The sequence below is a fragment of the Oncorhynchus gorbuscha genome, linkage group LG06, assembly GCF_021184085.1.
Source record: "Oncorhynchus gorbuscha isolate QuinsamMale2020 ecotype Even-year linkage group LG06, OgorEven_v1.0, whole genome shotgun sequence".
Classification (NCBI taxonomy): domain Eukaryota; kingdom Metazoa; phylum Chordata; class Actinopteri; order Salmoniformes; family Salmonidae; genus Oncorhynchus; species Oncorhynchus gorbuscha.
The window spans coordinates 41,203,326-41,217,750 of record NC_060178.1 but is presented as its reverse complement, the minus strand read 5'-3'; the positions used below and the strand labels follow the sequence as shown (position 1 = coordinate 41,217,750).

Genomic DNA, 14,425 nt, shown 5'->3' with positions numbered 1-14,425 from the left:
CTCTCCCAAGTGGTCATTCTCTCTTTCTCCCCTTACCCATCTGTCTATCGCCTCCTTTGAATTCCATGCTGTCACAGTTACCAGCCCTTTCAAGCTTAACATCCTTATCATTTATCGCCCTCCAGGTTCCCTCGGAGAGTTCATCAATGAGCTTGATGCCTTGATAAGCTCCTTTGCTGAGGACGGCTCACCTCTCACAGTTCTGGGCGACTTTAACCTCCCCACGTCTACCTTTGACTCATTCCTCTCTGCCTCCTTCTTTCCACTCCTCTCCTCTTTTGACCTCACCCTCTCACCTTCCCCCCCTACTCACAAAGCAGGCAATACGCTCGACCTCATCTTTACTAGATGCTGTTCTTCCACTAACCTCATTGCAACTCCCCTCCAAGTCTCCGACCACTACCTTGTATCCTTTTCCCTCTCGCTCTCATCCAACACTTCCCACACTGCCCCTACTCAAATGGTATCGCGCCGTCCCAACCTTTGCTCTCTCTCCCCCGCTACTCTCTCCTCTTCCATCCTATCATCTCTTCCCTCTGCTCAAACCTTCTCCAACCTATCTCCTGATTCTGCCTCCTCAACCCTCCTCTCCTCCCTTTCTGCATCCTTTGACTCTCTATGTCCCCTATCCTCCAGGCCGGCTCGGTCCTCCCCTCCCGCTCCGTGGCTCGACAACTCATTGCGAGCTCACAGAACAGAGCTCCGGGCAGCCGAGCGGAAATGGAGGAAAACTCGCCTCCCTGCGGACCTGGCATCCTTTCACTCCCTCCTCTCTACATTTTCCTCTTCTGTCTCTGCTGCTAAAGCCACTTTCTACCACTCTAAATTCCAAGCATCTGCCTCTAACCCTAGGAAGCTCTTTGCCACCTTCTCCTCCCTCCTGAATCCTCCTCCCCCTCCCCCCTCCTCCCTCTCTGCAGATGACTTCGTCAACCATTTTGAAAAGAAGGTCGACGACATCCGATCCTCGTTTGCTAAGTCAAACGACACCGCTGGTTCTGCTCACACTGCCCTACCCTGTGCTCTGGACTCTTTCTCCAGAAGAAATCTCGCGTCTTGTAACGGCCGGCCGCCCAAAAACCTGCCCGCTTGACCCTATCCCCTCCTCTCTTCTCCAGACCATTTCCGGAGACCTTCTCCCTTACCTCACCTCGCTCATCAACTCATCCCTGACCGCTGGCTACGTCCCTTCCGTCTTCAAGAGAGCGACAGTTGCACCCCTTCTGAAAAAACCTACACTCGATCCCTCCGATGTCAACAACTACAGACCAGTATCCCTTCTTTCTTTTCTCTCCAAAACTCTTGAACGTGCCGTCCTTGGCCAGCTCTCCCGCTATCTCTCTCAGAATGACCTTCTTGATCCAAATCAGTCAGGTTTCAAGACTAGTCATTCAACTGAGACTGCTCTTCTCTGTATCACGGAGGCGCTCCACACTGCTAAAGCTAACTCTCTCTCCTCTGCTCTCATCCTTCTAGACCTATCGGCTGCCTTCGATACTGTGAACCATCAGATCCTCCTCTCCACCCTCTCCGAGTTGGGCATCTCCGGCGCGGCCCACGTTTGGATTGCGTCCTACCTGACAGGTCGCTCCTACCAGGTGGCGTGGCGAGAATCTGTCTCCTCACCACGCGCTCTCACCACTGGTGTCCCCCAGGGCTCTGTTCTAGGCCCTCTCCTATTCTCGCTATACACCAAGTCACTTGGCTCTGTCATAACCTCACATGGTCTCTCCTATCATTGCTATGCAGACGACACACAATTAATCTTCTCCTTTCCCCCTTCTGATGACCAGGTGGCGAATCGCATCTCTGCATGTCTGGCAGACATATCAGTGTGGATGATGGATCACCACCTCAAGCTGAACCTCGGCAAGACGGAGCTGCTCTTCCTCCCGGGGAAGGACTGCCCGTTCCATGATCTCGCCATCACGGTTGACAACTCCATTGTGTCCTCCTCCCAGAGCGCTAAGAACCTTGGCGTGATCCTGGACAACACCCTGTCGTTCTCAACCAACATCAAGGCGGTGGCCCGTTCCTGTAGGTTCATGCTCTACAACATCCGCAGAGTACGACCCTGCCACACACAGGAAGCGGCGCAGGTCCTAATCCAGTTACTTGTCATCTCCCGTCTGGATTACTGCAACTCGCTGTTGGCTGGGCTCCCTGCCTGTGCCATTAAACCCCTACAACTCATCCAGAACGCCGCAGCCCGTCTGGTGTTCAACCTTCCCAAGTTCTCTCACGTCACCCCGCTCCTCCGCTCTCTCCACTGGCTTCCAGTTGAAGCTCGCATCCGCTACAAGACCATGGTGCTTGCCTACGGAGCTGTGAGGGGAACGGCACCTCAGTACCTCCAGGCTCTGATCAGGCCCTACACCCAAACAAGGGACTGTGTTCATCCACCTCTGGCCTGCTCGCCTCCCTACCACTGAGGAAGTACAGTTCCCGCTCAGCCCAGTCAAAACTGTTCGCTGCTCTGGCCCCCCCAATGGTGGAACAAACTCCCTCACGACGCCAGGACAGCGGAGTCAATCACCACCTTCCGGAGACACCTGAAACCCCACCTCTTTAAGGAATACCTAGGATAGGATAAAGTAATCCTTCTCACCCCCCCCCCTTAAAAGATTTAGATGCACTATTGTAAAGTGGCTGTTCCACTGGATGTCACAAGGTGAATGCACCAATTTGTAAGTCGCTCTGGATAAGAGCGTCTGCTAAATGACTTAAATGTAAATCTTTGGCCCCTCTTTGGACACTGTGTTAACTTTAATTTTAATTTTACCTTTATTTAACCAGGCAAGTCAGTTAAGAACACATTCTTATTTTCAATGACGGCCTGGGAACAGTGGGTTAACTGCCTGTTCAGGGGCAGAACGACAGATTTGTACCTTGTCAGCTCGGGGGGTTTGAATTCGCAACCTTCTGGTTACTAGTCCAACGCTCTAACCACTAGGCTACGCTGCCGCTACTAACCTCTAGACGAGCTTCAATGCCATACAACTCTCCTTCCGTGGCCTCCAACTGCTCTTAAATGCAAGTTAAACCAAATGCATGCTTTTCAACCGATCACTGCCCGCACAGCATCACTACTCTCTCTGGACGGTTCTGACTTAGAATATGTGGACAACTACAAATACCTAGGTGTCTGGTTAGACTGTAAACTCTCCTTCCAGACTCACATTAAACATCTCCAATCCAAAATTAAATCTAGAATCGGCTTCCTATTTCGCAACAAAGCATCCTTTACTCATGCTCCCAAACACACCCTCGTAAAACTGACCATCCTACCGATCCTCAACTTCGGCGATGTCATTTATAAAATAGCCTCCAAAACTCTACTCAACAAATTGGATGCACTCTATCAGATAAATAGAGAAAAATAACTAATGTAATATTTAAAGAAAAATGAAGGTACACATAACTTGTTGGATAAAACAACACGTGATTCTCCAGATAATTTTCATTAAAGAACTGACTTAGATGGACATTGACCTGTAAAGGGCTAAATGGCAGTGGGGCAGGTTAACCTAACCTACGGGTGTATGTGGCCACCTCAGAACTAGTGATAACCAACTCAACAGGCTTTATTATGAGCACATACTGAACTCAAATTATGAAACATTAGTTAATTATATATTTTGTTACGATTGTTTTTGTCGATAGAGCACTTCTTTAAAAGGCGGACTGGGACTGTTGTTCCTCACATCACACTGGCCATGAGAGCAGTAGTACTTGCACTGACTCTAGCCCTTGTGGGTAAGTACAGTTTTTCTGTCTTATTCTAGTGTAGATATTATAACTAACTTATTGTAAATATAACTAAGTTATATAAATATTGAAATGTACAATTCTGTATCTATGACATTTTTGGAAAAACATTCAGTAACATATTGTGACAATAATTTTTGTTTTTATCTTGTAGCGAGTCAATCTGTTAACTTTGGTAAGTACATATTATTATTATGGATTTTTACTTATGTTTATTAGGTGGTTTCACTTCTACATTTTTTTCTAGTTGAATAAATTATGTAAAACCACTTCTCAGATCACAAGATCATCAAATATGTTTTGATTGTTATTACAGCCCCTGATTTTGCTGCCAGTAAGACCTATGTGTACAAGTATGAGGCACTGCTCCTGGGTGGTCTGCCTGAGGAGGGTCTGGCTAGAGCTGGAGTAAAAGTAATCAGCAAAGTTCTTATCAGTGCAGTTGCAGAGAATACCTACTTGCTGAAGGTATTTATTATACATGAAGTTCCCACACAAACAATATCTTAATGTGATGTCCATTACATTGACTGATACATCAATTGATATCTTCTTGTAGCTTGTGAACCCTGAGATCTTTGAGTACAGTGGTGTGTGGCCCAACGATCCTTTCGTCCCATCTGCAAAATTCACTTCAGCCTTGGCTGCTCAGTTCTCGATTCCCATCAAGTTTGAGTATGCCAAGGGTGTTGTGGGTAAGGTATTTGCCCCCACTGCTGTCTCTGAAACAGTGCTGAATGTCCATAGAGGTATCCTGAACATTCTTCAGCTCAACATCAAGAAGACACAAAACGTCTATGAGTTGCAGGAGGTAATACTTGTATATGTTCATATATAGATGCAAAACATGTTTCAGTAAGCAATGTTTGAGTTCCTCACTCATGCTCTCTTTTGTGTTAGGCTGGAGCTCAGGGAGTGTGCAAGACCCACTATGTGATCAGGGAAGATGCCAAGGCAGAGCACATCCATTTGACCAAGAGCAAGGATCTCAATAACTGCCAGCAGAGAATCATGAAGGACTTTGGTCTGGCTTACACAGAGAAGTGTGTAGAGTGCCGGCAGGTATGAGCATAAGTATCTATTTTGGGGGTTGGAAAAACATAACCAGAAACACTTCACATGACAATACAACTCTGTGTTTTGTCTAAACAGAGAGGGGAGGCCCTGATGGGAGCTGCCACTTACAAATACCTCATGAAGCCCGCTGACAATGGTGCTCTGATCTTGGAGGCCACTGTTACTGAGCTCCATCAGTTCACACCATTCAATGAGATGTCAGGAGCTGCCCAAATGGAAGCAAAGTATGTTGACTGATTTGTGGTACAAAAGGAAACCATTTTCATTTTATTAAGCTTATAGGTTTAAAAGTTTCCCATGAACTACCTTTCACAGACAAATGTTGACTTTCGTTGAGATCAAGAAGGCTCCAATTATTCTCCCCGATGCAAATTATGTTCACCGTGGATCCATCCGGTATGAGTTTGCCACTGAGATTCTCCAGATGCCCATTCAGCTCCTTAAGATCAGCAACGCACGTGCTCAGGTACAGTGACTCAATGGCTCTATCTATTATTTGATACATAAAGCCTGACCATATGTAAAGCCACAGATAACAAAGGTTTAATACAATCACTTCATTATAATTGTTTAGGCTGTGAAGATCCTGAATCATCTGGTCACATACAACACGGTACCGGTCCATGAAGATGCTCCTCTTAAGTTTCTGCAGTTTATTCAGCTCCTGCGCATGGCAAGCTCTGAGACTATTAATGCCATCTGGGCTGAGTTCAAGGCCAAACCAGTTTACAGGTAAAAAAGAAATCATGCTCAATTACTCAAACAAAGACACGATGACAGAAACCCTTTTTTTTCAGACACTGGATCCTGGATGCTGTCCCCTCCATCGGAAGTTCAGTGGCTGTGAGATTCATCAAGGAGAAGTTTTTGGCTGGTGACATCACTATTTTTGAGGCTGCTCAGGCTCTGGTTGCCGCTGTGCATATGGTGGCTGCTGATCTGGAGACTGTCAAGCTTGTTGAAGTAAGTAAACCTTTAAATGATGTTTAAGCATTCTTATAGATTTCCTCAATAAGATGACTAAAAATTGTAGCATGAGGTGGTCTAGTGGTTAACACCACTACCTTCAACACATATGTGACCCAGCGCCTCGATTCAGTTTTATGTAGCAACATTTGGTGTTTTTTTATTTAAAGTAGAGACTCAGATCTACAAAACGGAATATCATACACCACAGTTGAGGAACAATGCGAAAGTAATTCTGCTTTGAAAGTTGGTCAACTTGTAACCTCACTTTTGAGAAAATGTCCCTTGAATTTTTTCTGACAACTACTGGAGAGCTTCTGCGTTTAAACCTATTTGGCATCGTTCACACCCTCTAAAGCCCTAGCCCCACCCATCTCTTTAAGGATTCACATGCGAGACCATGAGCTAAACAGAGTGAGTAAGGTAGTGTAGTAATCAACCAAACATTTCAAGACTAAAAGTGGTGAAAGTAGTAGCCTAAAATAGGGAAAACTCCAGGTAAAAATACACTTTATTTAGTCCTTGGCCTATAACCTAATCTGACTTTGAAAGTGTCCGGATAAAAATATTTTATAATTATACATTATGCTTACCCAGACACTTGTCCAAAACTGATGGGTCATGTGAAATAAATTATATAACCACCCCCAGCCACATGTTGCTAAGTGGATGGTTACTATTGTCTGGACATGTACACATGTTCATGAAATACAATCGATGGCCGTAATCAGCAATTACAAGTGGCTTTCTGAGATACAAATAATATTACTACAGAGATCATACACGTGCCATTAGCTAGCAAGCCAGCAAGCTAACATTTGCTAGCTAGCTAACAGTATGCTTGAACTTGCAATGAAAATGACTTTCTGACCAAATTTGAAACTTGTAATATCTGAGAATGTAGCTACACTCTTACCAGTATACATGGATGAACACTTCATGGCAGTGTGTCTTTTCTGTTTGGTTTGTAGCAAGCTACAGCTTGTTGGGCCCGTTGTTGTGTCAAGTCACTTCGGTTCACACTGACTGGGTGCAGAAAGTAGTCCATCACAACTGTTCCCCGCTAATCTTTGTCAATAGCACCTAATAAATTCTGGGCAACAATGTTTTGAGCGCAGTAGCAACACATTTGCAGATCTCCATAGCTAGCATTATATCTTTCAAAAAAGCCACTGTAGCAAGGATTATTGACACATACCGAGCAGCTCATGTTATAGACAGAAGTGTGCTAAATAGTAGACCAACACAAACTCATCTCTCGGCATGTCCAGCCCATTCATTAGTCCATTCATTATCTCAGCCAATCATGGCTAGCGGGAAGGTATTTTTCCATGGCTAAACCAACGAGGCTCCTAATTTAACAATTGTATTCATATTTACAGATGGCAGACAAGTTTGTTATGAAGGCACATGACAGTTCACATGTTCCAGGAGGCATTTCTGAAAGAATAAACTGCAAATGCCTCTCCTATGAAGTAGTGATGTGCGACATATGCCTAGTTTTTTGAAGCTGGTCACATATGTGCTCACAACCGTCTGGTTGTGAATCCTGGACCCACTTTACTCCTTCTACACTGTCCTATCTCTTCAATATTTTGTAAGAAATTATATAAAGATGACTCAAAACAATACCTTTTTCACCACCAGAGCCTGGCTTTCAACCACAAGATTCAGACACACCCAGTTCTACGTGAGATCGCCATGCTTGGTTATGGTACCATGGTTTCCAAATACTGTGTTGAATATCCCAACTGCCCCGCTGAACTTGTGAAGGTAAACTGGATGTATTTTCCTATAATCATTTATATTTGAGTCACTTAACAGATGCTCTTACGATAGATAGGTGAGATAGCAACATATCACAATCGTATCAGGTACATTTCCCTCGAAAAAAAGATTTATCAGCAAAGTCAGTGCTTGTGGGATACTCTTCAAATAGGTAGATGTCAATTCATGTATAAGATGATCTACTAATTGAGGTTATTCAAACATACCTACTGTACATGTCTTCCCACAGCCCATCCACGAACTTGCTGTTCAGGCTGTTGCTAATAGCAAATTTGAGGAACTCTCCATGGTTCTTAAAGCTCTGGGTAATGCTGGCCATCCTGCTAGCATTAAACCAATCACAAAGCTCCTACCCGTGTTTGGAACTGCAGCTGCTGCTCTGCCCCTGAGAGTCCAGGCTGATGCAGTCTTGGCCCTGAGGAACATTGCTAAGAGGGAGCCTAGAATGGTGAGTACAGTCCCTCCATTAAATTGCAAATGACAACATCATCATTCTCATTGGCAAAGTCCATTCAAATCTCTGCATTATTGTTGTGAAATAGGTCCAGGAAGTTGCTGTGCAGTTGTTCATGGACAAGGCTCTCCACCCAGAGCTCCGCATGCTTGCCTGCATTGTTCTGTTTGAGACAAAGCCCCCAATGGGCCTGGTGATTACTTTAGCTAGCATTCTGAAAACAGAGAAAAATCTGCAGGTGGCTAGCTTCACCTACTCTCACATGATGTCCCTAACCAGGAGCACCGCCCCTGACTTTGCCTCAGTGTAAGAGCACTCTTTCACCTTTACATGTCATTACATCTCTCTCAATATCTATGGAATCAGATTTAATAACATAGTTGCTATTCCTTCATTTTAGTGCTGCTGCCTGCAATGTTGCTGTCAAGATGCTCAGCACCAAATTTAGAAGATTGCGCTGCCACTTCAGTCAAGCCATCCACCTGGATGCCTATTCCAGTAAGGTCCTCCTCTTATCTTCCTTGGCTTGCAACGACTGGCCCATTAGCATCATTCACTAAACATCAACTAAGTCAATCAATTACAGTCATTTTTCCCCATTTTAAAGATCCCCAGAGGATTGGTGCTGCTGCCAGTGCTTTCTACATCAACGATGCTGCCACCCTTTTCCCCAGAACTGTCATGGCCAAAGCTCGCACCTACTTTGCTGGAGCAGCTGCTGATGTTCTTGAGGTAAAGGCGTTTTTTTCAAAGTTCCTTGAAATGATAATGATTGAGAACATTTAAAACACTTTTTAACTGTCCAAGCTTAATGTTTGCCCCTTAGGTTGGAGTGAGAACTGAGGGAATCCAGGAGGCTCTTCTGAAAATACCCCCAGCTCCTGAAAATGCTGACAGGATCACCAAGATGAGGCGTGTCATTAAGGCTGTAAGTATCAAGAATCACTACATTACACATTTATCTTAAATTGCTTCAATCCCTGTGGCTTTTTAAAATTAAATTGATCAATCAGGTTTGCTTTACTCATCTATCCACAGCTGTCTGACTGGAGGTCCCTAGCCACAAAAAAGCCCCTAGCCTCTATATATGTGAAGTTCTTTGGACAGGAAATTGCCTTTGCCAACATCGACAAGGTCATGATCGATCAGGCACTTCAGGTACAAGAGATGATATAACTTAATAGTCTCCAAAAGTATTCATAAAACATTCACAGTTGAGGGACAAAACAGCTAAACCTAATAATATCCCACAGCTTGCCAACAGTCCTTCTGCACGCGCTTTGGGAAAAAATGCCTTGAAGGCACTGTTGGCTGGAGCAACTTTCCAGTATGTTAAGCCCCTGCTGGCTGCAGAGGTGCGTCGCATCTTCCCCACTGCTGTTGGTTTGCCCATGGAGCTCAGTTACTACACTGCTGCTGTCGCTAAAGCATACGTCAAAGGTAACTATATCATAATAGTTCTTGCTTAGTAATTAGTAGTTCTTCGCTAGATCTCTGATCTCCCATATGAATGTGCTTTTATCTTTATGTTCATAGTCCGTGCCACTCTGACACCTCCTCTGCCTGAAACCTTCCATGCTGCCCAGCTATTGGAAACAAACATTGAGCTACAGGCCGAAGTTAGACCAAGGTAGGTATAAGACCAATATTTTCTGAAGACATCATTAATACAACAAATCTTGGTAAATTTAACAAATGTCTCCCCTTCCTGTAGCATTGTCATGCATACATTTGCTGTGATGGGAGTGAACACTGCATTCATCCAGGCTGCTATTATGGCAAGAGCTAAGGTCCGCACAATTGTCCCTGCAAAATTTGCAGCACAGCTTGACATCGCTAATGGCTACTTCAAGTTTGAAGCTTTCCCTGTTTCCCCTCCTGAGCATATTGCTGTCGCACAGTAAGGGCAATCTTTTTCTTGGTCAGAAAAGAGGATGTAATAGCTGTTTACATTAAGTTAATATTTTTTAACACTGCTGCCACACTACAGATTTCTTGAGATCTTTGTTCTTTCAAACAGCATTGAGACCTTTGCTGTGGCAAGAAATGTGGAGGATGTCCCAGTCGAGAGAATAACTCCCTTGATTCCTGCCCAAGGAGTAGCAAGAAGCACACAGCAGTCCAGGGATATGTTCACATCTATGATTGCAGGCTCTGCTGCCTCTTTTGCTGGAAGTTTGGTGAGTTTGTATGAAATACTTGTTCAAAACTAAATCCACATAAGCATTGCCAATCAGAAATTATTAACCACAGACCCCAGACATTTGATACATTTTGTGAATTTATATCATTTTTACAGTCAAGATCTTCCGAGATCCTCTCTTCTGATTTGCCATCCAACTTCAAGCCCATCATTAAGGCAATTGTAGTCCATCTTGAGGAGACAATCTGTGTCGAAAGGCTTGGAGTCAAAGCATGCTTTGAATTTGCCTCAGAGAGTGCTGCCTTCATCAGAAACACTCTTTTCTACAACATAATTGGAAAGCATTCAGTCCTTATTTCTGTGAAACCATGTAAGCATTAATTTGGTAATAAGCCAAGTTCAGCATATACATGCAACAATTTGTTTAGCTATTTATAATGCATTCCATTTTTAGCATCATCTGAACCTGCCATCGAGAGGCTGGAGTTTGAAGTGCAAGTTGGACCCAAGGCTGCAGAAAAGATTATCAAAGTCATCACCATGAACGAAGAGGAGGAAGCTCCCGAGGGAAAAACTGTACTGTTGAAGCTCAAGAAAATTCTGGTGCCTGATCTGAAGAACGGCACCAGAGATTCCTCTAGTTCCAGCAGCTCTAGTTCCAGCAGCTCTAGTAGGCCCCGCCCTAGTTCCAAAAAATCAGAGAGCAGCAGCTCTTCCAGCTCCTCCAGCTCCCGCATCTCCGAGGTAAGGCTACTGTTTCTCACAAAACTCCTTGAGTCAGATATTTATGGAGTTGACAAACAAGGCACAGACCTGTTGAAAACATACATAGATGTTAAAAATGTGAAGAGAATTTATTGAATGTATTGGTATTTTTACTCAAATAGCCTGACGGCCCCGACCAGCCTTACGACCCCGACGACCGCAAATTCAAAAAGAATCACAAGGTACAATATTGAGGAATTTTCATCTACGGTATGGTTGACAAAAATGAATGTTTGTATAAAAGTTTTTCCGTAAATACCCTGGATTTTGCTGTTTGTTTGCAGGACTCTCAAGCCACCTCCAATATCATCTCCAGAAGCAAGAGCAGTGCCTCCAGCTTCCATGCCATCTACAAGCAGGTGACACTTCACCATCATAACTTGAGTCAAGATTATCATCTCTTTCATTGTGTGCCATTGGGAGAGAGCGCAGAGATGAATTAAGATTTAAAATGTGTTTCTCTTCTCAGGACAAATTCCTTGGCAATAAACTTGCCCCTAAGGTGATCATCCTCTTCCGTTTAGTGAGAGCTGACCATAAGATCGAGGGATACCAGGTTACTGCTTACTTGAACAAAGCTACTTCCAGACTGCAGATCATTATGGCTGCCCTTGATGAGAACGACAACTGGAAACTGTGTGCTGATGGTGTTCTGCTCAGCAAACACAAAGTCACTGTAAGATCAAATATCTTGTAAATGGTGCTACAATATACGTTTTTTGATCGTTTTTTTATGTTTAGGTTGTCCCGTGGGTAGCAATAACAACTAAGGTATACTAAAAATTACACTTTATTTTGTTCTCCTAATTAGGCCAAGATTGCTTGGGGTGCAGAGTGCAAGGATTATAACACCTTTATCACTGCTGAGACTGGTCTTGTTGGTCCAAGCCCTGCAGTTCGTCTGAGGTTGTCTTGGGACAAACTCCCCAAGGTTCCCAAGGCTGTTTGGCGCTATGTTAGGATGTACGGTTACTCATTTGTTATTTACTAGTGATAGCTGAATAATGTTACAGAACAAATCAAGAACAACTTCTGATTTGTGTAACCTTTTCTCTTCTAGCGTGTCTGAATTCATCCCTGGGTACATCCCATATTACCTGGCTGACTTGGTTCCAATGCAAAAAGACAGAAATAGTGAGAAACAGATTCAATGCACTGTGGTTGCAACATCTGAAAGGACCCTGGATGTCATTCTGAAAACACCCAAGGTGAGGAACATTGTTTTTCCCACAATAGCATTTTCTGCTGTTTTATTTCTCCAGACTTCTCTTCTTGGTTGACTGTTTCTGATTTGTGTATCTAAATCACAGATGACACTGTATAAACGGGGTGTGAACCTCCCCTGTTCTCTGCCCATTGAGTCTATGACTGATCTTTCTCCCTTTGATGACAACATTGTTAACCAAATCCACTACTTGTTTTCTGAAGTCAACGCAGGTAAGAAGAAACATTTAAAAAACTAAAAAACAAAACAATGTCACAGTACAACGTTAAAAAGGACAGGAAGGTATAAATTAACACTATTGTTTTCCAGTTAAATGTAGCATGTCCAGAGACATATTGACAACATTCAACAACAGGAAGTACAAGATCAACATGCCGCTCTCCTGCTACCAAGTTTTGGCTCAGGATTGCACCATAGAGCTCAAATTCATGGTTCTGCTGAAGAAGGATCACACATCTGAACAAAATCACATCAATGTGAAAATCTCTGACATGTGAGTATTGTTTTAGAAAACAATTGCTTTTCACACAAATATATTTCTTAGTTCCATCAATAACAATGTATGAAATGGATGTCATAAGGTGAATGCACCAATTTGTAAGTCGCTCTGGATAAGAGCGTCTGCTAAATGACTTAAATGTAAATGTAATGTTATCTTTGACACTTCCAGTGATGTTGACCTGTACCCTGACGACAATGATGTGATAGTGAAGGTCAATGGAATGGAAATTTCCAAAGACAACCTCCCATACGAGGACCCCTCAGGTTTCTCATGCTCCTTCAACCTTATTTATCAACATCACAATAACTAGAATAATCTAATGTACTGCAGTAATAAGATAATAGAAAATGGCCTCATCCATAAACTACATCATTGTTTTTCTTGCCTAAGGTTCTATCAAGATCAAACAGAAGGGTGAAGGCATGTCTCTCTATGCCCCAAGCCATGGTCTCCAAAAAGTCTACTTTGATAAGTACTCATGGAAGGTGATTGGAATCTTATGTCATGATATCAATAATACTGTATCATTAAATGTATGAATAGCGTACTACTTGTTTAAAGGGTACTAATACATAAGCTACAGTTGTTCTAAGTTGTTGTGTGATTTTGGCACTCAGATTAACGTTGTGGACTGGATGAAGGGACAGACTTGTGGACTCTGTGGAAAGGCTGATGGCGAAGACAGACAGGAGTACCGTACACCCAGTGGCCGCCTGACCAAGAGCTCAGTCAGCTTTGCCCATTCCTGGGTGCTTGCTTCTGATAGCTGCCGTGCTGCGTCTGGTAAGTCTTAGCCTACCGCTTATGCTGCATTACAAATGTCAGTTAATTTAGTTAACATATTATTGCTGTACCTCTCTATGTCAGAATGTCTCATGAAGCTCGAGTCTGTGAAGCTGGACAAGCAGGTGATTGTTGATGACAGGGAGTCCAAATGCTACTCTGTTGAGCCTGTGCTGCGCTGTCTGCCTGGATGCCTCCCAGTGAGGACCACCCCCATCACCATCGGTTTCCACTGCCTGCCCGTCGGTGAGTCTATAATGGACAACTGTTTTACTGAAGACACCATACTGTTCTGATGTATCCAATAAATACTGATATGCAGTTCCTCATTTCTTACTTTATTTCCTACTACAGATTCCAACCTGAACCGCTCTGAAGGTCTGAGCAGCATCTATGAGAAGAGTGTGGACCTGATGGAGAAGGCAGAAGCCCATGTGGCCTGTCGCTGCTCTGAGCAGTGCATTTAGTGCTCTGGTGGAGCAGATACTGTAACTTTTATAACAGAAAATATGTAATTTCACATCACTGAGATGTAACCTACAACATTATTGACCACTCAAATTGTAATAAATCCAACTGTGCATTCAAAGATGGTCTCTGATACATTTTTCCACATTTTTCATTTGCAAAAAGAGCCCTCTAAGAGCCCTCTAATAAGATACATTTAATGGCAATCACTTTTCATGGTGAATGATGAAATTTAAAAAACTATTTAAAAAAAAATGTCAGTGCCAAAAACACCTTCAGCTTGACAGAGGAGTTGTATTGGAAACACGCGCAACATGCCATGACTGTTCAGTATACCAATTCCATTGCACTGCATCGACCAATATTGTTTTGTTGTCATCACAATCAATTGAAAGGAAAGACAGTTTGTCAATTTTATAAATCAATGTAAAGAACTAGATCTCTTTTCACATTTGGTGTTGGTGTATCAGCAACATTTCACTGAAT

General features: G+C 43.4%; 1 protein-coding gene across 1 annotated transcript; it reads left to right on the top strand.

Annotated features, from left to right (window-relative positions):
- Positions 1-3,716: 3,716 nt before the first annotated feature.
- On the top strand, positions 3,717-14,039 carry LOC124037975 (vitellogenin-like). Its single transcript, XM_046353296.1, has 34 exons — positions 3,717-3,756; positions 3,923-3,943; positions 4,085-4,236; positions 4,328-4,579; positions 4,669-4,830; positions 4,921-5,069; positions 5,161-5,311; positions 5,420-5,577; positions 5,643-5,808; positions 7,459-7,584; positions 7,829-8,047; positions 8,142-8,359; positions 8,454-8,551; positions 8,661-8,785; positions 8,880-8,981; positions 9,092-9,211; positions 9,307-9,493; positions 9,590-9,683; positions 9,768-9,953; positions 10,074-10,233; positions 10,353-10,566; positions 10,651-10,940; positions 11,084-11,143; positions 11,246-11,320; positions 11,431-11,637; positions 11,773-11,924; positions 12,022-12,169; positions 12,272-12,398; positions 12,496-12,679; positions 12,857-12,951; positions 13,079-13,173; positions 13,306-13,471; positions 13,556-13,717; positions 13,826-14,039. Exons 1-34 carry the CDS (start codon positions 3,717-3,719, stop codon positions 13,936-13,938), a joined length of 4,974 nt encoding a protein of 1,657 aa, XP_046209252.1. The 3' UTR covers positions 13,939-14,039.
- Positions 14,040-14,425: the final 386 nt, after the last annotated feature.